The following is a 24,124-nucleotide window of genomic DNA, read 5'->3' on the forward strand; positions in this document are numbered from 1 at the left end:
ATTCTCCATACAAAGTCTTCATTCTCGTATGCTCGTTCCAGTATATTTTCTCTTTATAGTTTCTATTTTGGGTAACAATTTTTAATTTTAACCGTCGAAGAAAATAGAAAAACAACGTTCAATAAGTTGAAAACAAAAAAGGGAATAAGAATTTATTTATATGAGAATGGGAGTCGGCCGGATCAGTACGTGGGGTAACAGGATTGTTTGGTTATTCTTCATACAAATTGTCTGGGTGTATGGAATCAAATAGACGTGCCAAATTGTACATATGGGTCAGGCTCATGCGAAGAACAAGGGAAGATAACGGCAATTAATTATGAACAGACAGGATTTGAGGATGCTGCACATGGGAAATAGCTTTCCAGTTTTAGTCAGTTGGTCCAGTTGCATGTGCTTTCGGCCTATCTCGTACCAACCCTGCAACTGCTTATTTAATATCCCTGCTGGCAAGGATTGCATGCACTGCGTTCTTCAATCTACCTTATTTTTTACTATATTAATTGGACGAATGATCAAAATACTCTTTTGTTTCATTTGAATTTGAGAAAAATTTTACGTTAGGTTGACAGGTGATATGAATTAATTAAAGGGATGATGATCATTTAGAAAGATTTCTTTAATGTTTACTGTGCAAGTCTTGGACACTCAATTTAAAAAAAAAAAAGTGAACCTTACCATGAGAAATTAGCTTTTTTCATAATAGAACTTGCTATTTTTTAAAGAAACTGCACGACCTAGTAAAATATCTAGCGTCTCATGAACATATACTGGATCCTTTTAAGATTCGGCAGAGTTCCTGATCTGGGAGATTCTTGCCAAAATTCAATAACAGGAAGCAAAATATCATGTTAAGCTTCCAATCCTTATTGCCCTGATCCTCCAGTTTTTGTGCCAACAGATTTAATCAAGCACTTGTACTTTATTTTCCTGTTGTAGGCTGACTAGTTGTCCATAGATACTGCCCGGCTTTGTACTGAGGTGCTCATGGCTGCCAATTTCAATCACCCTGCCATTTTGCAGTACAGCAATACGGTCTGCATCACGAATGGTTGACAATCTGTGTGCCACCAGAATTGTTGTTCGGCCCTCCATAAGCTTGTTAAGAGCCTCTTGGACCAGCTTCTCAGATGCTGTGTCCAATGCACTTGTTGCTTCATCCAAGAGAAGAATGGCAGGGTCTTTCAGCATTGCTCTGGCAATTGCTACCCTTTGTTTTTGGCCACCTGATAACTGAACTCCCTTCTCACCAACTTGAGTTTTGTAACCTTCAGGCATTCTACTGATGAATTCATGGGCACTTGCTGCTTTTGCTGCCTTCATTACCTCAATTTCTGATGCCTGCTCATTCCCATACTTGATGTTCTCGTAAATTGTTGTGGAAAACAACGCTGGCTCTTGCTGAACCAAACCTATTTTCCGCCTTAAGGATTTCAAGTTCAAGCGTTTAATGTCATATCCATCAATCAAGACTGTTCCGAAAGTGGGGTCGTAGAATCTCATTACCAGGGCAATCACAGTACTCTTCCCCGAGCCACTTTGTCCCACTACAGCAAGACTCTTTCCCGATGAGACTCTCAAATTCAAGTCCTCAAAAATGGTGATATCAGGCCTTGCCGGATACTTGAAACACACTTTCCTGAATTCTATATTCCCCTTGACATGAGTTACCATTTTTGAGGTAGGATTATTGGAATCGATAGCTGTTTTCCTTTTGAGAATACCGAAAACTGACCCCAGTGCTTGCGACCCCTTCACAATGTCAGGTGTAAGAGCAAGTGTTTCTGCTATTGCCAATGCAGTGATTATCAAAACCATGAAAGATTTCATGATGTCTCCAAAGTTCGAATCTTTATGCTTGATTAGAATTGACGCATACCAAAGGCCAAGTGCATATGAACAATATGCAAAGAACTGCGATAAAGCATAGCCAAAACCGGATATATGGCCTCGTACAAGTGCTTGTTTCTTTGGTTGGTTTAGTTCAGAAGCAAACTGCATCGAGATCTCATCTTCAGCACCAAATGCCGCAACAGTGCGTATATTGGCAATTGCTTCGCGTGCCACAGCAGTTGCTCTAGAATAGGCACGGGTGTAGTCTCCTCCGAATCCCTTGAGAAATAGTTGCTGTAGACATAAAGAAAAGTGAAAATATGTGGGGTTGAGAACCAGGAAAAACAAAAAAAAAAAAAAAAGTAACCACTACCTAAAATAGGTAGCACGAGGTGATCAATGAGTTCCATCGAAAGCTTACCTCAGTAATCGAAGCTCCAATAAGTAGGGGGAGGGAGGCAACAACAACAGATGCTATGCGCCAACTTAACATAAAGGCAATTACAAATGCAGTCACAGTGAGTGCTACATTCTGCACAATTGTTGATAGACGCTCAGCAAGAGCACTTCTGACTAATGTTGCATCGGCTGCTAAAATTGAAGTCAGTAAGCCCGTATTATTCTCATCCAAATCAAACCAGCCAACTTCGTTGGAAAGGATAGCTGCAACGTGAGAGAGTTGCACAAAATTCTTAGAATGAATTTTTGTATTCTAAATATGTGTGCAGCAGCTGGGAAAAATTATCCTGAGTTTTGATATTTGTAGTTGTGTGATGAAAAGATAAGAACCTGAGAACATTGATAAGCGCACACGGGTGGTGAGACGCTCTCCCATCAACGTATAGAAGTAGTGTTGCAGCAGGTATATGGGAATAGTAACAACTGCCACTCCAACAAATATAAGAGCCATCCGTTCAACTTCATGTTTCATTTGAGAAACATCAGGGGAGTAAAATGCAGTCAAGATATGTGTGATTCCAAAGGCAAACAGGGGAGCTTCCATGCCAGCCAGAACTGCACCCACTGAGCCAAGTACTGCATAGGGCCACTCAGGTGCATTTAGTTTAAGTAGTTCCCAAATTGAGTGAGTGCGCTTTATTGGTAACTGATTTTGATCACTTGGCAGCAGATCACTTGTGCTAATCGACTTTGTTTCCTGCTGATGGGGGAGGTCTCGAAAGCTTGAATTTCTTGAGCTTACTGAGCCTCTAAAGCTTGAATTGTTTGAATTTCCACAGCTAGATAATAAACTGGACTCTTTAACATTTTCTGATACTTGCAAGCTCACTAGAGTTGCATACTCGCCATTCTTAGATATCAAGTCCGAGTGCGTCCCACTTTCTACAACCTCGCCGTTCTTCAACACTATAATTGTGTCAACATTTCGTATGGTGGATAGCCGATGTGCAACGATAATTGTAGTCCGATGGGACATGATTTCATCTAGTGCCTGCTGAACTATAAGTTCTGATTCTGCATCAAGAGCACTGGTGGCTTCATCTAGAAGTAGTATCCTTGGGTTTCTCAGCACTGCTCTTGCAATAGCAATTCTCTGTTTTTGCCCTCCTGAAAGCTGAGTTCCAGCCTCTCCTACCTGAAATTCAATAAACTATCAAACATCAACCTCAAGGTAGGATTACAAATTTGTCAAAGATCATGATGAAAATGAACAGGGGACACTTGGCAGTACGCTTGAATGGTAGTTACGTACCTGAGTATCGTAATCATCAGGTAAGCCTTGAATGAAACAGTGGGCATTTGCAGCTTTAGCAGCTTGTATGATATCATCCATGTCTGCATCTTGTTTACCAAACAGAATATTGCTAGCTATGGTTGTGGCGAATAGTGCTGGCTCTTGGCTAACTAATCCCATTTGTTCCCTCAACCATTTTAAGTCAAGACTTTTAAGATCATGTCCATCCAATAGTATTCTACCTTTACATATGCAGGCATAAACCACATAAGCTTTTGAAGTTAAAGTAATTTGCATCCAAATGTTCAACTAATGAATTTCGCTTCAGAATAGTTTCTGATAAGGAGGTATTACTTACCTGAAGTGGGTTCATAGAAACGTTGAACCATGGAAATGATAGTGCTCTTTCCGGAGCCACTTGGACCAACTACTGCAAAGGTCTTGCCAGCGCTGATTGAAAAGCTCAACTTGTTGAAAACCAAATTTCTTCGTGAAGGATAAGCAAAACAGACCTCGCTAAAGTCGATTTGACCAACAATTTTTGGCAACACCAATCCGGTATCTGATGTCTTAGAAGACTTGGAATCTGTTTCAATCATGCTTATGATATTGGCTGCAGCTGCCCTTCCTTTAGCAATGCCAGCAAGGTTTGGAGTAGCTTGGCCTAGAGCACTGCAAATAAACGTAGTCTGTTTTCAATCAGGAAAAGATATGATCAATTATCAATTGAGTCCTCCCAAACATCTTTCAAAGTGGACTTACAATCCACTGAAGATAACATTGATAATTGTAGTGAAAGCCTTCCCTCCATTCGTGTCCCGATGCCTGACAAGTATACCGGCATACCAGAGAAGCAATGCCCATGCACAAAATAAAAGCCCGTACGTGAAGCCTACACCCACTCCTTTTGCCAACCCGCTCTTCTTCCCCAGTTTTAGAGCTTTCTTTAGTGACTTAGAGTATGCTTCAATTGCTTTATCCTCTCCTACAAACGAGTACACTGTACGAACCTGTGAAATAACCTAATCCAGAACACAAGAGAATCAGCTCAAAGCATATATTTCAATAGTCAGCAAACATGAAAGAGGCCAAACAAGAAAATGTATATGTTGAAGACCAGTGCTTACCTCTTCTGCAACCTTTCCAGCTTCAGCATAAGCAGTCTCACCTTTTTCTGATAAGGTAGACATGATAATGGTATAAGCTCCCCCTGCGAAAGCTATCAATGGAACAACAGCCAAGGTGAGAAGTGAAAGCTGCCATACCGATGTAAATCCAATGGAAAACCCAACAATGAACTGAGAAAGGTAACGCAGAGAATGGCCTATCTGCATAAGATACAACCAGATAATAGTATTCCTTTAGTACACCAGCCAAAATTTTACTCAATACAACATCAATCATAAAATAGCCATTGTTGGCTGAAATACGTACCTTGTCACCAATTGCATCTTGCACTAGTATTGTATCACTGGAAATGTGGTGAATGATATTTGTAACTCCGGCATCGGTGTCAAAAAAACCGATATCCTTCTTTAATACTGCCTGGAGATACTTCAGTCTCAAACGAGCAGTCTGCCTCTCTCCAGTTTGCATCCAGAGTGCGACACCTGAAAAAATAAATTAAACAACAATATTGCTAGCTGATGCTCAAACAGATGAAGAAACATAGACAGTAGATTGGACTGATTAGGCGTAAAATTGTCAAACTTGCCTATCCATGCTGATGCCAAAACTACGAGTCCAAGATAGATCAAGTACAGAGAATACTGCAAAAGGACACAAGTTTAGATACATACAAGTGTGACTTTTCAAGAAGCATAATCAATATAGAAAATAAATAGACAAGTACTCACATAACTGCAGAGTATATCATCTTTCTGCGTATGTCTTTCAATTTAGAGCAAGCTAGAAATGTTGACTAACGATACAAAATTACGAATCAATTAAAAATTTACAAAAGCAGGGTATTTCGACGCCACTCGGGGATTCATGTCGACTTCGATCTTCCCAAGACGTCATTGCATAAAATCCTTGTAACATTTTTGCAAGCATCGTTAAAGAGGCGCGAGCTCGATCGCTTCTATAAGTTCTTTCCGTGATGCTTTTTTTGTTGTCGTTGCAGTATGTGCCTATTACGACGGAAATTATGGGAAGTCCACAAGGCAAGGCAAGACAAAACTAGAAAGTATTGTGCATCTCATTTTCTCCTTGAAAGAAGTGATGCCGAGGATGTAGTGGCCCTAATCTACTAAGTACCTAATTTAACTGCAACGTACTTTCACTCTGCTCGTAGCTTTCCCACCTAACACTTGATAGCATTAGGCGTTGCAGTCTCGAGGCAGTTGTTGACAAAATTGATATTATCATCTTGAGAACCATATTTGACTAAATTAATGAATAATATTTTTTCTGCCCCTTCACTTTTTGAGTTTTTTTTTATTATTTTTTTTACATTTTTTAATATATTTAAATATTTTAAAAAAATAAAAAATATATATTAATACATTTAAAATCACTAAACAATAAAAAAAAATTAACGAACGATCAAATGGAACGATACAAATGGGACGATAGGATAATCTTTTTGTTTATCCTAAATCCATCCCTGAATGCCGGTTATATTAGTATTCGTTTGTTTTCACAATTTTTCTTAATGTATCTTATATCATCTCATTTAATCATTATAATTTTTCTAAATTTCTGCACAAAATAAAATAAACAATTCAATTTTTTCAAATTTTAAAACAAAAATAATATTAAAAAAAAAATTTAACAATATTTTATTTAATTTTTAACTTTAATCTTAATTTATCTCATTTCATTTGTAAAAACAAACTAAACCAATTATTTAATCATTTCATACTTGCCCTCAGTGTGAGCCAAAATTTTTATAAGCAATGAAAAAAATAAAGAATTAGAAAGGAATAGCAGATTAATTTTCAAATTAAGTGAGGGCGTCTAAAGTTGCAATAATCTTGTACCTGGGAAACCCGTGAAGACAATATGTGAGGGTGCTTGGATAGATGTCCCAAAGAATCAATCATACGACCGAACAACACAAAGAAGACAGGAAGAGCAGCACCATGGATGCACGCCCCGACACTTCCGAAGAACATCAATACACAGTCAATTGTATCAGCAGCAGAAAATAGGCCAAGAAACGAAACGCTCTTCTTTTTGCTTGAATTACTTGGCTCTCCCATTTCCGGAGCTGGATTCTGGTGCGAAAGTGTAGGCCGATTATTATTGGTGGCAAGCTCTACTTCTTCCATGGAGACCAAAAGTTTCTGAGACCGAAATGAAAAGGGAAAATGATTAGATATGTTGCAAATTGCGAACCTTAATTTCTTTTCATGGAGTAAGCAGTAAGAGCAGTAGTCCATTCAAGCCAATAAATGTAAAGGTGGAACTAGTTGGGCAACCCAACAAACAACTCGGCTCCTTAACTGTGTTTTGAATTTTATGAGCACATAATATATAGAGTGATCTGGTTTTACGAATGGTGCTCGGAAAGCATACGTACGTTCCACACACTCCAATCCTTCTCACAACTCGATCCATTCCATATAATATATAGCTCAATATATGCCATATTGCATAGCAGCAGGTCAGCCATGCAATTATTAAAGCTACAACTTTCTTTGCCGCATTTGTAGTTACAGTTGTGAGGTTCCACTTTACAGTGTTGGGTCCTTTAATTTACCAAAAAAAAAAAAAAGATATATATATACAGTCATGTTTTATACAAATTTTGCGTACTATTTTTTAAAAAAATAAATTTTTTTATTAAAAAATTAATTTTTATATAAATCTTATATTTATTTTTTTTTTTAAATAAGAGTGTGACACGATGTTTGTTCTAACTGTAAATATCATTTCATTTTAAAAATAAATAAATCGATAATCGAAAGAAAATTGATCACTCGGGTCCATCTTTTTGCATCACGGTTGTTAACTTGGACCACCATGTCCGTGATTAGATAATAAAAATAATAATGGGCTATCCATGGGATTAGGTATAATGCTTTACGAGTATTACTAAATATAGCTATTATATAAGTATTGCACTTTTTAAAAAAAAAAGAACGAATTTTATTATTAAATAAATAATTTTTTCAAGTGAATCCAATCTTTATTCACTTTTTTATAAAAAAAAATAACGATATTTATATACTCTAAAACTACATTTCTCATTTATTATTTAGCCGTTTGCATACACGTGTCCTTGTCATACTTTTGCCAGGATGTCCTCAATGTTTAGAAGCCGTGGGATCAAAGATAATTATTTTTTAAAATTATTTGAGGTGCCCAAAAAATTTTTTAATAAAACTTGGTGCACCTTTAGAATTTGTCAGTATTTTGTTCCTGAACACTAGGGGTGCTACCTGTACAATATGATGAGGATGCGAGGTAGGGGCGAGGTTTTCACTCGTGTCTTTGTCACGGTGTCTCTCTGATACTAATTTATAACATACTCAAAACGGCTAAGGGATAATCTCATTTCAAGTGTGAGTACTTATGAAAGAAGAAGAAGATAGAAGAAGAAAATTGATTTTTCTTTACTGTTTAGATGATCTTTTCAGAGCAAAACCGCTCATTAAGCTGTCCTCCCTAACAAATTCACTAGGGCTAGGCTCCGACTCCGACGGAGTCGGAGTGCTCGTTTCCGACCTCTGACTCCGACAAGAGTCGGAGCCAAATTGGAGCTCCGACTCCGACTCCGAACTGGAGTCGGAGTCCGACTCCGATCGGAGGTCGGAGCTCCAACCTCCTATAGGAGCTCCGACATAAGATCGGAGCTCGACGTAGCGCTCGAGCGGAACTCTTTCAGAGAGGTTCGCTCGACTTCCGCTCGACTTTCGCTCGAGCGAACCTCTCTGGAAGAGGTTCGTTCGACTTCCGCTCGACCTGTCGCTCGAGCAGAACTCTTCCAGAGAGGTTCGCTCGACTTCCGCTCAACATGTCGCTCGATCCAATGTTCAATACAACGTGTGCTCGACTTGCGCTCGACACCTCGCTCGAGCGCAAGTGTACAGTAAAAAAAATTTCGAAGTCGGAATCGGAGCTTCTTGGAGCTCCGACTCCGACTCCGACTCCGAATAGATATTCGGAGCTACTCCGAATTCCGATGACTCCGACGAAGTCGGAGTCGGAGTCAGAGCGGAAGTCGGACAGAGTCGAAATTTTTGAAATTTTGAACACCCCTAAAATTCACCCACGTAATGGGTTTAGCTAACCAAAACAGATAAATCACAATTTACAAAATAAACTGAGGCTACGGCCTAAGCCCATTAGCTATTACAATAAAAAATCTAATAAAATAATCTAAGGCCTGACAGCGAAGGGTTAAAAAAAAAAAAAACGATAAATGCAGTCCATGGTTTGGATTGGGCCCGAGTTAATAGGCTTGTTACAACAAGAGGCAGGATGATTGGTTCGTGCTCGATTACATGGGAACTTTAAGAAGCTGTACGTACGTACTACGTACACATGCAAGAAATTAAAGATGACGTGGATTGAAGAGTGGAGATAAATTAATGAGTATAGAGAGAAGGCATTAAATACGAGAATGACAAAACCATGCACATTGATGACTATCATCAATTTGGTCCACTAATATATTTTTGCATATATACCTCTGTCGTGTTATATATGTGCGATCGTACCCGATTGCTTGGGTTAGTAGTTGGTATTCACGATTGAAGTATTACAGGCACATCAAAATTTTATAAAAATAAATTTATAAACTAACATATTTTTTAATAATTTTTTAGATCTACTTTTTAATAAAATTAATTTTATAATTTAATATATCACATCAAAATATGTCAATTTATAAACCTATTTTTTATAAAAAGTCTTTGTTGATAAAACATTTCTTAAAAAGAGTAATGTTATATATATTTGTAGAATATGTAAATACTGTACAGTCGTTTTGAAAAAGAGTGAAGTTCACTATTAAAAACGACTGAATGACGCTTGCATACTCACGACTACAAATATCATTTCTCTTTATCTAGCAAGTAACGGTACCGTACAAGAACGAGGTTGTTGGTATTCAAAGATGAGCAATTTAATTTTGTCTTAGGTTAAAAGCCCATGCAATTATGCAAACGGAACATAATTAAAAAAACACTCGATATTTTGATCCATTTTCCTCATTTGTTTTCACAATCATTATTATCTCATCTTATTATTACAATTTTCGTAAATTCTCACACAAAATAAAATAAACTGTTAGGGGAGTAAATCCCCTAGACCTAAGCTAAACCGAACGAGCTTGGCCTAGGTCACTTGAGTAACATGGGCCAACACTAGACCGAAGAGGGCCGAGCCAACCTAGAAGGCCCATAATGGGAAAATGTAATAGACACGTCTTGCATGGGGCCTAGTTAGAAGTATGGATTACTCTTGACCACCCATGATCATGGTGCCAGGGTCAAATCGAGGTGACCCTGACATCTCAGGCGCAGAAAGCAGCACAGACAGAGGCGTCGACAACTCATGAGCAGGGTGTCAAGGACAACCCATGCACTCAAGTACCAACGGCGAGCTAGCCTGACCATGGCCATGCTGCAATAAATGGAAGACAACGCCAAGCACAGCACGACTTGGACTAAGGTGTCAGTGGTCGCCACGATCAGGCATAGGGCCTTGCCATCTAATGAAAGGCTGACATGGAACACGGCAAGAAGGGATGTGGGCGAGACCTAGTTGACAAGTACGAACGACACATCTTTGAATCCCTTCGTCAGAAGATCACATTGCCACACACCCTCTCTCTCTCTGTGATTGAACGTTTTTCTCTTACACTTGCTTTGCCACCATCTCCCAACGACTCACTTAGGCATCAGCAGTACCATGGCACCCCGAGTCTCGTATTCTTTATCTAAACAAGATCCAAACTGAGCTTAGCAATGCAGAGTGTCTAGGCTGTGAAACATGATATCAACATAAACAATTCAATTTTTTCAAATTCTAAAACATAAATAATATTAAAAAATATATTTTATAACAATATTTTATTTAACTTTTAACTTTTATCTCAACTAATCTAATTGCATCTGATCTCATCTACGAAAACAAATAAGGAGACTCCTCCCTATCCCATTCATCGACAATCATTTATGTCATCAGCTTCAAATATAACATTTACCATCCAGTTGGATTGGTCGTTCTGCTCCTTTCGTTTCCCCCCTTTAGCCATATACACGCCATCGCTAACTCCAGCGAGCTCTATTGCATTTAGGCTAATTAAGTCCTCCTATATAGGGACCTTTTATTTTAAGGTCATGTTTGAATACATAAACGGTTTCATTTTATCCCATCTCAATATTCAAACAAAGCCTAAAGGTGAATTATAGTCCAGTTTTGGGCCGTGAAAGTTGAAAACCAAATTAGACCACACCAAAGCATCAACCGATTTGCTCCCACTATTTATTTATTTATTTATTTTTTGGGCGAGGAAAAATATTTGGGCTTGGACAGGTTAGACGATTCGCTTTCTTCGGGATTATTTTCTACCTCGTTGCTGTTCCAATAGAGAAACAAATTTTTTTTATTTAAGTTTTCATTCTTATCATCAACGCCGTACTTATTTTTATTTTTATTAATTTTAAAAAAAATTAAGATTGTTTTAATTTTCTTTTCTTAAATTAATTAAATAATTCTATTCATTATTTATATATCACGTATTTAATAAAAAAAATTAAAAATAAAAAAATTATATATAATATATAGTATGAAAATGATGAATATAATTTTTCTATTAATTTACTCTAACGCCCTGGCGAAGTTTCCAGTAGAAAATCAAGGACCACCCAAGACTCTTTGCATTGGACCTGTAGATCCTCTCCTACGCTAGAGCCTGCCGGCTTCCTGTGGACGGTCCAATAGAAAAAAGACAGCTGCTAAAATGGAACGAGCCTCTCTTCCTTGCTAGCTGGATAAGGTGGGTTGCTTTGATAATTTGCTTTCCATATATATATATGTATATATATATACATATATATATATATATATTTTTTCTTACTGCGTAAATTGAATTAGTTAGTAGGGTTTATGTATTGGTGAACAAGGTTAAGGTTAAAGGTCCAACAAGGTTCATGAATAATCCCAATGAAGTCTGGACTGGGTTTTCCAATCTTTCATTTTCTCGCGGTAATTGTGGGTTTTCTTATCTTTTAGTAGTTTCTTCACTATGTATTTTGTTATGAAGTTCTTTTTTTTATTTTTTTTTCTGTACGTGTTTTGTAATATTTTTTCTCCCACTCTTGCTTAGTCTACAAATCCATGCTTGGTCAATGTGCGTGTATAAACAAATGCTGGCTATCATACGACTGCGCCTCTTCCTGTATGATTTACCTTCGATATGATTTTTGATATCTCTGTTTTTACTCGTGTTTACTCTTTTGACATCACAGCTCTAGATGCATTTCTTTATGCTTTTTGTTCTTTTGAGTCTCATCAGAACCGGACGAGGAATTAAGTGTTACATGAAAGTTTTTGACAGGAGTAATGTTATGTACAAACATTAAAATATAAACAAATTCTGCTTAGGCACTTTGTAAAAAAATAGATCACACTAAAATATAATTTTTTTACACTTTTTAAAAGTAGAGTTCACTTTTTTTATAAAGGTCTGAATGAAACTTGTATATTTAAAACTTGTACAAATATGAGTGTAAATTTAAATTGAAAAATCGGTCCAATCTGGCCCAGTTTTGAACTGGTCCAGTCCGGGAGACTGGTTCTTGTATTAGGGAAACTTGCTAGAACCGATCCGGTTCTGGTTCTACGATTTCTCAGACTGGATCGGTTGGGAAAAAATATATATAAGAATTAATATTTTATATATAAATTTTATACAAAATTAATATTATAGAAAATATTTTTTATATATAAATTTTATATATAATATATAATTATATGTGAAAGTTGTATATATAATATATATTATTATATATCATATATGAAATAATTTTATATTATAATTTATAAATTATAACATAAAATGTTAATCTTAAATATGAACATTTATAATTTGTTTGATTATATGTTATTGATATAATTATATATATAATAATGTTATATAATTTATAAAATAAAAGTTTAATCTTAAAAATAAAAATTTAATTGATCATATGCTTTCAGCTTTAAACATAAAAATATATATTAAATTATATTATATATAGTCTAATATATTATATAGCTATACTAATATATAAGTTTATAACTAATACTAATATATAACTATATTAATAGTATAATATTAATACTAATATATAGTCTAATAGATTATATAGTTATACTAATATATAAGTTTATAACTAATATTAATAGTCTAATATAGACTATAGTTATAGTTATACTAATATTAATCACAATAACTAAATCATTATACTTTATTAAATGTATTACAGAGATATATAAATTATAATTATCAATTTTCCAAACCATAAAAAAAAAAAAAAGTAATTATCATTTAAAAAAAACAAAACAACACCACGATGGGGAAACAATGTTGTTTCCTCTCCGGTCTACAACACTTTGCTTCCGCTCGAATAAACCCTAAAGTCTTGAAGTCTCCAACAGCAAACGTCTATGCCTCTCCCTCATCTCTACCTCACTATCTCGTCTCTGCCGCCTCACTCTCTTGTCTTTGTCTCTCTGTAATCTGCCCCATTCTCTCATCTATGCCGCCTCACTCTCTCGTCTCTATCTCTCTGCAATCTGCTCCACTCTCTTGCCTCTCGTCTCTCTTTTTCAGCCTCACTCTCTAGTCCCTTAGCCTCACTCTCCATCGCATATAACTTAGTCGCAGCCTACCAGTGCTACCACTTACAAACCCTCGACCTCACCTCACTTTCTCTATCTTCGATTACTCACAGTAATTTATTTTTGTATTTTTTAAATTATTTTAAACTCTCAAATCTGGTAGATGATATTTGTTTTATTATAATTTTTTAATTCAAAATTTAGGATTTTTGTAATTGTATCTGTAATTGTATTAGTGTTATTAAAGTTTTATGATTGGGTCTGTATTATTATGATTTTATGATTGAGTTTATAACTTTAAGAAAATTAGATAATTGCATCCTTATCATATGAGTCTCACAGCAAGGCCAAAGGCCACTACTAAACCCATGGCAAGGTCATAACCAGAGTAGAACATAACCTTATGCCTCAAGATTTTTCAAGTGCAATATCTTATCATGACAGGGTACTAAACTGATAAATATCATATAATTGGAATAAATATTTCAGATTTTATATTCACATCTTATACAGTAGAGAAACATAGTACAAAAATTGTTTATGACTATACCAGTCAAACATGTCAGATTTCAAAGTTCAGAACAGATACTAGTGCAGAAACAACCGGATTTGTGGGCGATAATTGTTCGTGGTGATCTGAAACACTTGGCGAGTGAGGCGGTGCGGCTACCTCCGTTGTGTGTGTGCGTGCGTGAGAGAGAGAGAGAGAGAGACGTAGAGGAGTAAGAGGGACAAACGAAACTTACAAGCGTGACGAGTAGCAACTGGCAAAGCGGCCTGTGGAGCAAGGCCCTGGCAGCGGCAGTGCGCGATAGGCTGCGACATAACGGGGAGAAGAGAGAGAGGGAGAGAGACCGTAAGAGGGTGAGAGAGATGGGGATGGAATCACTTGCCGGTGTCGAAGCTGAAAGAGGGAGGCCGTGGCGCTAGACGTTCCACGGTGAGAGAAGTTGCAGAGATAAATAAAAGAGTGTCGGAATGGGGACACAACGGCTTGGAGCGGCAGAGCTTCACGGAGTCGGTGGTTGGAACTGTGGAGATCGGCGCGTCACGAACCAGGATGGACGGCTTGGAGCTGGGCGCGATGGCGAGGGCAATCACAGAGGAGAGAGGGAGCGACTGTGAGAGGGAACCGAGCAGAGAGAGAGCGAGATTTTGGGGGGTGGGGGACTACTCAGAGAAGGAGGGGGAAAAAGAAAAGAAAGAGGAAAAGGTAGGGCTTTTGAGGGCGTGGGATTGGGTCTTAATTCGGCCCGAAACATTAATTACAAATTATTGCTTTAGATGATAGATCGACCTTTAATATCTTTATTATAAATGACAGTTTTAGCATACTATAACTAATACTATAGTATTAGATATAAATCTATAACAATTTTTTTTTAATAGGTTAAATCACTATAACAAAATATATATAACTATATCTCCATATATATAAAGTGTCTATGAGATGAATATGAGATAGAAATTCTTGTTTTAACGTTTTTTTTTCTGTTAAAATTAACGACAACAATCTACATAATGATCATCTTTCGTTCCTCTCTCTCCTTTCAACTTTTTGTGCGTGCGTGTGCATAATGGCTTTGCAGGAAAAGAATAACAAATATATATAACTTTATTAAAAAAAATGATAATCTCAAAGTGCAGAATGTATTTGTTTAGACATTTAGAATATAATACTATTAATTAAAATTTTTAAACACTTTAATATATATTTATATCTTTTCTAAATTTTTAATACTGTTTCGAAGATCGTTTGGTTAAGGCATTGCAATAAAATATTTTGATATCAATACTATTTTTATATATCTTTTATATAAATTAATTAATTATATATGTATAAATTATATTTTAAAATAACATCAATACAAGTCTTGAAAAATTAAAACATATATTTATAAAAATCAATAATACTTATAAGTTCTCAATCTAATTATTAAAAAAAATCACTTATTTTCATCACGAAAATAGGAGTAGGGTTTAATTTTTAATTATCGAGAAAAGAGAATTAAAAATAGTTAAGAAAATAGTCTTAAGATGTGAGAAATATAGTGAAAATTATGAAAATACATTAAAAATACAAAATTTCGACCGGTACATTGAAAACTGGCCGGTATTGACCGAAACGCATCGAAATGACTGATGTTTAATCCGATATGAAACATTTATTTTTCTTGCACCGGTTACTATTCCAGCACAATAAATACTACCCGATTTGGCACGGTATTCAAAACTTTTATATTTGTTGTTAAAAGTTACGACCTGCAACATGGACCAACCTGTATTTTCAATAAGAATTTGTCAATTTAAATATGCTGAGTTGTCAGATTCTTAGATGATGGTCTAAAATTAATACTTTGATAATATTCAAAAGTACATGTAAAATTACGTGTATGTGTCTTGTAATTGTACATCTGACTAATTTAAAAATTAATGTCTTTTATGGCAAGTATGTTGTAATATTTGTTTCGAACCTTAAATTAAGGTCTCATCTTTCAAATCCGAATTTTAAATTGTTTTTTGACCTATTTAACACAATATATCTTATATTATTATGGTAGTGACTTAAAACCTGATATTATTTAATAATTTTTTTTTTCTTTTTTGGCAATATTTTCATAGTGAAAATTTTCATTTTTAGAGTGAGTTTGGATGTTGAAGTGAGTTGAATTGAGATGATAAAATATTGTTAGAATATTATTGTTTATTATTATTATTATTTTAGGATTCGAAAAATTGAATTATTTATTATATTTTATATTAAAATTTAAAAAAATTATAATGATGAGTTGAGGTGACCTCAACTTCCAAACGAAGCTTTAATGTGGAGTAGTTAAGTCTGGTTTGGATAGTGAGATGAGATGAGACGATCTGTAAATAGTAGTAATTGATTTGCGAATAGTAATAAAATGGTTTGAGTTAAGATGTTTATAGAGTTTTGAAAAATAAGAGAAAAAAATTGAATACAAATATTATAGAGTTAAAATATTGTTATAATATAATTTTTGTTTTGGTATTTAAAAAAATTAAATTAGTTTTTTGTGTTTTATTTAAAAGTTTGACAAAGTTGTAATGATTAATAATGATTAGATAAAAAAATTAAAAATTTGAAATTAAAAACATTTACGTTTAGATATTAAGATAAAATGAGATGAAATTATTGGAGTATCTGACTATCCAAATCATAACTTTCACAACTTAGTAATCATAATTACCATAATTTTATAAACAAAACCACAACAGTGAAATATCATCAACGAGGTTATATAGTGTATCCAGCAAAATATAATACAAAGCCCAAATATATAGAAAAAATGAGAAATAAATCTCATTTGGCTCAAAACACGCCATTAAACATCATCATCTTGATGATGCAAACTCAATCATCTTGTTAAAGTACTGATCGTAGTAGTTAATTTGTTTGTTAAAATTCATTTGTAATATTCTATTAATTATATTACTTGTATAAAAGTTGAAACAATGTCTTCTAAGCTATATATGCCATCAACTATTTTTAGAAATTTCGTAAAAAAATATATTATTTTTGTAAAATAATTGTTTGATCTAACTAGGCAAACGTGCTTTGCATGTTGGTTTGACTTAGTATAGTTATATATCACTATAATTAATACTAATATATAGCTATACTAATAGTTTAATATTAATACTATTATATAGTCTAATATATTATATATCTATAGCTAATACTAAAATTTATTCTAATACTAATAGTATAGTTATACAAAAATTACTGATTTAGTTATAGAATTATAGTACAAGAGTTTAGTCTAATTAGACTATTAGTAATAATTTTGATATTATTACTAAACGGTGCCGTTGCACCTCCAGTCTCCCAAACCGTAAGACCCGTCCCTCTTCCTCACCCTCTCACTCTGCCTCTCTGCATCTCTGCCCTCTCACGCGGCCACGGCCCACGCCGTTGCACTGTGCACATCTCGCCGTCGCCCCTTCAGCCTGAGTCCCCTCCCTCTTGCCGTCGCCACCTCAGAAACACAGACCCGCTCTCTCGCCGTTGCACCTCCCCTCACGGCCTCACCTCTCGAGCCGTTCCCGTCGCACACACAGCCCCTCGGCCCCTCTGTCAACGCTGCGCTGCCCTCTCTGTCTCTCACCGTCTCACGCAGCCCTCCCATCTCTCACGCAGCCGGCAGCCCCTCTCTCACGTCTCTCTGTCTTCGACGGTAATTTTTCTTGGAACAATCTCGGATGTGTGTATCATTTTTAATCTCCGTTGGTTTAATTGTTATGGGAACTTTTTTGTTTCAAAGGTTTATTGGTTGAATGGGAACTTTAGACATCTTTGAGAATTTTCGTCTAGGTGTTGCTCGTTGGACTTAATTCCTATACAATTTTGTGCATCTTTCTTTGAGGTCTCCTATACAATTTTGTGCATCTTTCTTTGAGGTCAGGATTGTTTAGACATATGCTCCCAGTTGTTAAAAGAAAGCAGAACAGAGAAACTATTTTACTTTGGGTTGTCGATTTCAAACACAACAAAGAAAGTCTAATACTTCCAAGTTGAGTGAGACTCTTACGTCTGCAATGATATGGTTGGGTTGTGGACTTCCTAGGTTTTTTTTCGAAGGACCACGTTAGCCTAAAGCTCTGTTTGTTATGTTTGATTAAGCATTTGAGTTGAATGAAAGCTTTCAAGTGGCTTTGCTCCATTGCCTTCAGTCCCATATCTCTTGTATGACTTCCAAAGATGAAATCTCCCATTTTCTACTAAGTCAAAAATGAAAAATAAACATCTACTGAATTGTAAAAAAATCCTACCTACCAGTTGGATGCCCTTTTGAAAGATTTATTTGCTCTCATACATAGATGGATTCAAGATATTAAAAGTAATTAAAAAAAAAAAACTGTTAAAACCATCTTCTTGAGGATCTTTATTTGTCTAACGTCAATAGTGAAGATCATTATTTTTTATAAACTTACTAAACATATTATATTATTTTCTAGGAATTTGTATTATAAATTTTTTAAAATTTTTTTGTTTCTTAAATTTACTATTATTATTCCTTTATGAAATCATTTTTTATAAATTTACTAAACATATCATTTTTTTTAAAGGTTTATGCAAATGTGGGGGCAAAGAGCTGCCTTTTACCTCTTAAGATAGGATACATTCCCAAGCATTGTGTTGGGCTCTCATCCATAAACAGTACTGTTCCCCAATAGCACCTGCTTTCATATATAGTGATGAATCTGATCTGTAATAATATTCTAGCTAGGTATCCTTTTGATGCAGTTTCAGATTCCATGCATTTGTCTTCAGCTATTGGTCTCTCTCTCACATATATTTGTTCCAAGTTCTAGATTGCTAGCTACTTTCAATGCTTCTCTCTCTCACAAATCTCATGCATTCACTAAATTAAAACCGGAAAACCAGACCGGAACCGGTAAAACCAGATGTACCGGTTTAAGGGGATAATCGGTACGTAATCGATTTTTGAAAATGCAAGACCAGTACATACTGGTTCCGTCCTAAATTTTGTCCAAAATCGGACCGGTTACACCCTTAACTCACCCAATTATCTCCACTATTTTTCAAATGATTTGGATGTTTCTACTGCGAATCTAGAATAAAAAGAATGGGCAAGATTAGTTAAGCGTAGTGGAATAAGTGCCAAAGGTCACAAGAGTCTATAAGTGGATATATTATTCAAGAAACTAGTCATTTCCTTTTGAGTATTATTTTGGGACACTGATGTTATGATTGAGATTTTGTGGTGTTCATAGTTAATTATGTTGGAGTAATTCATTGATGTTCTCGTAGAGGAACGTATATATTTGGTTTGAACAAAGGAGTTTTGTGTGTTATAGAGCCTTTAGAGTTTATACCTGTATTGTTGGGATTTGGTTTTAAGTGACGGGAACTAACTCCCTGACCCTCCGGGTACGGGGCATTACAAGTAAGCTATGTTTGTTTTGGACATTTAGTTGCAGATATGCAGAGGAGAAAATGTTTCATATTTAACCATCTTTAGAGTATAGAAGCATCATTTCTAAATGCTAGTGTGTTTGAAATTCTCCCATCATGTAAGCAAATTATAACATTACAGTTTATCTTATTTTTTATAGACTTGACTTGGTAAACAACTCCCGGAAAAGGCATCTCATGGAGTATTCTCGTGCACGTGCTTTTTTGTTCTGTGACTTCTGTGGGACAATGCTTTCTTTGAAATCAACTAAGTATGCTGAATGTCCCCTGTGTAAGTTTAAGCGCAGTGCGAAAGGTATAGCTGTCACATTAGCTTGCATGGTTACTTTGATCATTACATGTTTTACTCAATCGTTGTATTATGCACTCATTTTCTTGGTGAATGGAAATACCTAGAAGGGTACATACAGGAACTTCTCTCTGTATTTCCATACTGGCATTCTTGTTCCTGTTCTGGGGTAATGCTTTGTGATGCAGTAGGCATGGCATCCAAAGTCTTATCTCCTGCTTGATGGCAGTGGGTTTATAATATTATGGACCCAGAAAGCATTATTACATTACAGTTTTTTTAAATGATTTTGTACATTCCTGATTGGTTGTCTTTGTCTTCAGAGATTTCTGAAAGGGAGATATCTTATGTAGTCACAGCCGAGGTATGCCCTAAACTGATCTTCTATTGCATTTGATGTTTTGACAAATTATGTCTTTCGAAATGGCTGAAGCTTGATTATGTAATAGGATAGGTATGTAATAATGCTAAACTTACATAACTTATATGATATGTCTGCCTGTATGACAAATGTTGAAAATAAACTTTCTATTGGATGTTGTATGTCTGCCTGTACACGCTTTATGTATGGTTTTTGCCAATTATATCCACATTTTTAACGTTCACAATTAACTTCTGAACATGTGTTATATGTCATGGGTTTCATATGCTGAGCTTTTGATCCTTTATTTTTTCAATTAAGTTATCTAGGCACCGAGCTTTTTTCCAAATGCACGTTTATCATGTTGCAGGATATCAGAAGGGAGCTGGGAATCTCACTGATTCGAGACCAAGAAGTGCAATTATCAAAGGTAACTACTGCTTCACTGCAGTGTGCTGATATCTATGTGCATTGTATTTGCTGATGAATCTGCTGTCAATTTATCCAACGCTGATTATTTCTTGACAGGTGAAAAAGAAATGTGAAAAATGCGATAATGAGGAGGCTGAGTATTGGACCATGCAGGTATTCTGCCAGATGATATTCTTCCTTTTCTGAGCTCTCAATGTAAGATGCCTTTTATCTTAAGAAATTGCTCCGTTTCTTGTCTTTTCCCTTGCCAGATGAGATCAGCGGATGAAGGGCAGACTACATTTTATCGATGCACCAAATGTGGCCATAAGTTTTCAGAGAATTAAGTTTGTATCGAATATGTAAAACCGTATTCCCGGCCTGCCTTTTGTGTTTTCTCGGGCATCGTTGAAATGTCGGTTGGCGTTAGATTCGATCGTGGTTCACCTGCTGTTATTCGAATTGTATGGGCTTCACTGGGGATGGTGCTTGTTGTGTTGCCCCCAGAGAAAGCCTCAGACCACATTAATTATATTCTCAGTAATTTCTAACATGTACAAGTTGCAAGAAGTTCTTGGCCTGTTCTCACTGCTTGCATGCATGAAACTATTGGTATGCTTCCCTGTATTAAAACGGAGTTAGCACCGCCCCCGTTTCCTGGATGCTCAAGTAGTTTGGTCACTTTTGATTATACAAATGAGATAAAAGTTGAATAAAATATTATTAAAATATAATTTTTATTTTGAAATTTGAAAAAGTTGAATTGTTTATTGTATTTCGTGTGAGTGTTTGAAAAAGTTATAATGATTAGATGAGATGAAATAATTTGTGTATCTAAACGAGACTAGTCTCAAGAATTATTAAGGTCACGTCTTATTGGTAAAGATGATGATTTACTTAACTTGCGGGTGAAATTGCGTTATACTGTTTTGAAATTTAACCAAGTAAAGGTATATTGTTAGGTCTGTAAAATCTTTTGAGTTTCATATCATAGAAAAGGGAATAGAGTCAGGTCTAACCAATCAAACAATAGTTTATGAATCATATATAAACTAATTAAAATAACGAAGTGTTATATACCATCTTTTTGTCATCATCCAATACTGTGTTATTAAATAGTTAGAAATTTATTCTTCATTCATTACATGACATTCAATCATGTAAGAGCATTTTCATCCGGTGTCTTATAACTTATTTTTCCCTATAATTTGAAGAAAAATTTTGGAAATACTCTCAAAACCTCCCTCCATCCGGATCCCTATTTTAGAAAAAAAGTTTAGGGGTATTTTATTCATTTCAATTAAATTAAATTAATTCTTCTTCCAATCATCTACACTTTTTCTCATACTCATATTTTTTATAGTTTTAAATAATAGTTTTAAAAATAATTTAAATAACTGCAAAAATATAAAAAATAATAATTTTAAAAATACTAAAAATAATTTAAATTTTTATTAATATATTTACTAGAGTAATAGTTCAAAACATAAGAAAAAATATTGAGTAGTTAAATTTATAAATGGAAGTGAGAGAAAAAAATAATAAAGAAATAATAGAGAAATATTATTTTAATAGAATAGACAAATGATAGGGAATGCCATTTTTAACTAAAATTTAGGAAAAATTTTAGAGAACCGGATGAGAATGCTCTAAGAGCATTCGTAGCCAACGCCCCATAACACTGTTTTCCTTATAATTTGAGGCTCATTTTACAGTTTTGGTTAAAATCCCTCCTACATCCGAATCCTTATTTTAGGAAAAATGTTTAGGGGATGAATCACTATTCATCCCCTAAATCATCTTTTATCAATATTTTATTCTAATAAATAAAATAAATTATTGTTTCAATCATCTACACTTTCTCTCTCATACTCGTATATATTATAGTTTTAAATAATAATTTTAAAAATAATTTAAATAATTACTAAAATATAAAAAATTAATTTTAAAAATATTATCATACCCGCAAAAAAATAGTTTAAATTTTGTTTAAAATATTCATTAGGGTAATAGTTCAAAACATAAAAAAAAAATATTGAGTAGTTAAGTTTGTAAATGGAAGTGTGAGAAAAAAGTAATAAAGAAATAATAGAGAAATATTATTTTAATATAATAGAGAAATGATAGGAAATGAGATGTAATATGTTTTTGAAATATGAGTAAAATTTAAGAAAATTTTTTAGAGAATGTGGTTTTTAGCTAAATTATAGGAGCTTTTATGGGGAATGAAATGTGAACGCTCTTAGGAGATGGTAATTAAAGAAGGATAATGATGAGCTTACTACTTCATATCATTCATTTACTATTCTCTTTATTTGTTTTTAAATTTTTTGTTATTATTTTATTTTACTTAATAGTTAAGGAAAGTAACTATTAATAAAATTATATATTTATTAAATTTGTTCTTAACGATTAAGGATGTTAAAAAAATACTTAAAAATAAAATAATAATAAAAAATAAAAATTTTAAATACACTATAAAATAGTAAATAAGTGGTAAAAAATAACAAGTCTATCGTTATCCATTAAGGAAATGGTGGATAGAAATTTTCTTTGAATACATGCAACATAAAAATTGTGATTTGAGGATGATAAATTTTAGAATTCATCAACGTCTATTATCTCTCCTTTTTAGGTTAAGTGGATATATTTTGAGTTCTGCTAGGGCTATCGAAAAAGTAGCTGAAGAATTTTACCGAATAATTGATTTTCTTTTTTTATTTTTGTTTTATTTTTTTTTCAAGTATTTTTTTAATCATTATAAATATTTTTAAAAAATCATAATATTATTAAAAAAATATTTTCTTAATCACTAAATAATAAAAAAAAAAACATTCGAGACACATTTTGGATCTCGAATTCGATCCAAAGCATTTCTAATATATTTTTGTTGTTATGTCTTTATTTTTCAACCTGGCACAGAATTTGAGCAAACCATCGAAACTAGAAATTACATAATATATTTTAGACAATAAAAGGAAGGACGTAATTAATGTTATAATGCGGAGAAAATAAACAGGAAAATGGAGTGAAAAAACACGCTATTTAAAATAAAATAAAAACTTGGGAAATCTCCTAATCCCCACAAGGTCCGATGCTTAATATTTCGTCCTATTTTTGTGCACCCGAATAAAAATAAAGGCGATCACAAAATTTCTAAAAGAGAAAAAAATAAAAAAGGAAAAGAAAAGAAAAGAAATAAAGGATCACAGCACAGTGGGCATGCAAAGCTGCACTCGCTCATGTTGCTTTTATTCACGCAGGAACAAACGACAACAACTTCACCGGAGGCGTAACAACCGCCGGAGACTATCGGTCGCGCCGGCATCTATCCCGGTAGCCTCAGCGTTGAAACAAAGCTTCGGCCTCAAAGAAAACTTGGGCAGTGGCAAGCTACTCGGAGGTGGAGCCAGACTGAAAACTGTCCCTGAAAAGTCTTCCAACTCTTCTATGGCAACCTTACCAGGAGTCTTACCTAAAACTCGGGAAACATCCCTGGGTAGATCATTCGGGTCAGGCCCTAACTGTTTAGTCGAAGCGATGATCAAACATTCGGAAATAGCTTGCCTAGTTTTTGTCAAATCTTGCTTTGGATCCTCTCTTTTTGAGGGTTTTGGTTTCTTTGGCGCAAGGGATTGGTCTCTGCGTTTGCTGGTCTTTCGGGTAGAAGGAGGGCAAGAGATCAGGCCTCCGGCACGGGAAGGGAGAGATTGGCGAGTTATGGGGGCTGGGAGAGGAAGAAGAGGTGGCTGCTGTTGGTGATGATGCCGCCTAAATGGGTGACTGAAGATT

At 34.8% G+C, this 24,124-nt stretch overlaps 2 protein-coding genes across 2 annotated transcripts; one reads left to right on the forward strand and one right to left on the reverse strand.

The window, feature by feature from the left end:
• Positions 1–680: 680 nt before the first annotated feature.
• On the reverse strand, positions 681–6,993 carry LOC109010442 (ABC transporter B family member 13-like). The gene is made up of 10 exons (XM_035682643.1): positions 6,511–6,993; positions 5,241–5,295; positions 4,961–5,136; positions 4,654–4,854; positions 4,289–4,548; positions 3,885–4,198; positions 3,545–3,768; positions 2,623–3,427; positions 2,255–2,496; positions 681–2,127 (listed from the first exon to the last, which is right to left on the reverse strand). Exons 1-10 carry the CDS (start codon positions 6,910–6,912, stop codon positions 904–906), a joined length of 3,903 nt encoding a protein of 1,300 aa, XP_035538536.1. The 5' UTR covers positions 6,913–6,993; the 3' UTR covers positions 681–903.
• Positions 6,994–17,149: 10,156 nt separating this feature from the next.
• Positions 17,150–20,994, forward strand: LOC108990522 (DNA-directed RNA polymerase I subunit RPA12). The gene is made up of 6 exons (XM_018964518.2): positions 17,150–17,508; positions 19,412–19,566; positions 19,884–19,924; positions 20,292–20,351; positions 20,450–20,506; positions 20,605–20,994. Exons 2-6 carry the CDS (start codon positions 19,449–19,451, stop codon positions 20,677–20,679), a joined length of 351 nt encoding a protein of 116 aa, XP_018820063.1. The 5' UTR covers positions 17,150–17,508; positions 19,412–19,448; the 3' UTR covers positions 20,680–20,994.
• The last annotated feature ends 3,130 nt before the right edge of the window (positions 20,995–24,124 follow it).

This window comes from Juglans regia, chromosome 11, assembly GCF_001411555.2.
Source record: "Juglans regia cultivar Chandler chromosome 11, Walnut 2.0, whole genome shotgun sequence".
In the NCBI taxonomy this organism is placed as follows: Eukaryota; Viridiplantae; Streptophyta; class Magnoliopsida; order Fagales; family Juglandaceae; genus Juglans; species Juglans regia.

Excerpts from the sequence above, each read along its gene's own strand:
- LOC109010442 (XM_035682643.1), bottom strand. The coding sequence starts at position 6,912 with ATGGACTACTGCTCTTACTGCTTACTCCATGAAAAGAAATTAAGGTTC. Across the intron at positions 4,199-4,288 it reads AATGTTATCTTCAGTGGATT|TGCTCTAGGCCAAGCTACTC; the intron begins GTAAGTCCACTT and ends GTTTATTTGCAG. Across the intron at positions 2,497-2,622 it reads GCGCTTATCAATGTTCTCAG|CTATCCTTTCCAACGAAGTT; the intron begins GTTCTTATCTTT and ends CTCACGTTGCAG.
- LOC108990522 (XM_018964518.2), top strand. The coding sequence starts at position 19,449 with ATGGAGTATTCTCGTGCACGTGCTTTTTTGTTCTGTGACTTCTGTGGG. Across the intron at positions 19,925-20,291 it reads CTTATGTAGTCACAGCCGAG|GATATCAGAAGGGAGCTGGG; the intron begins GTATGCCCTAAA and ends ATCATGTTGCAG. Across the intron at positions 20,352-20,449 it reads AAGAAGTGCAATTATCAAAG|GTGAAAAAGAAATGTGAAAA; the intron begins GTAACTACTGCT and ends ATTTCTTGACAG.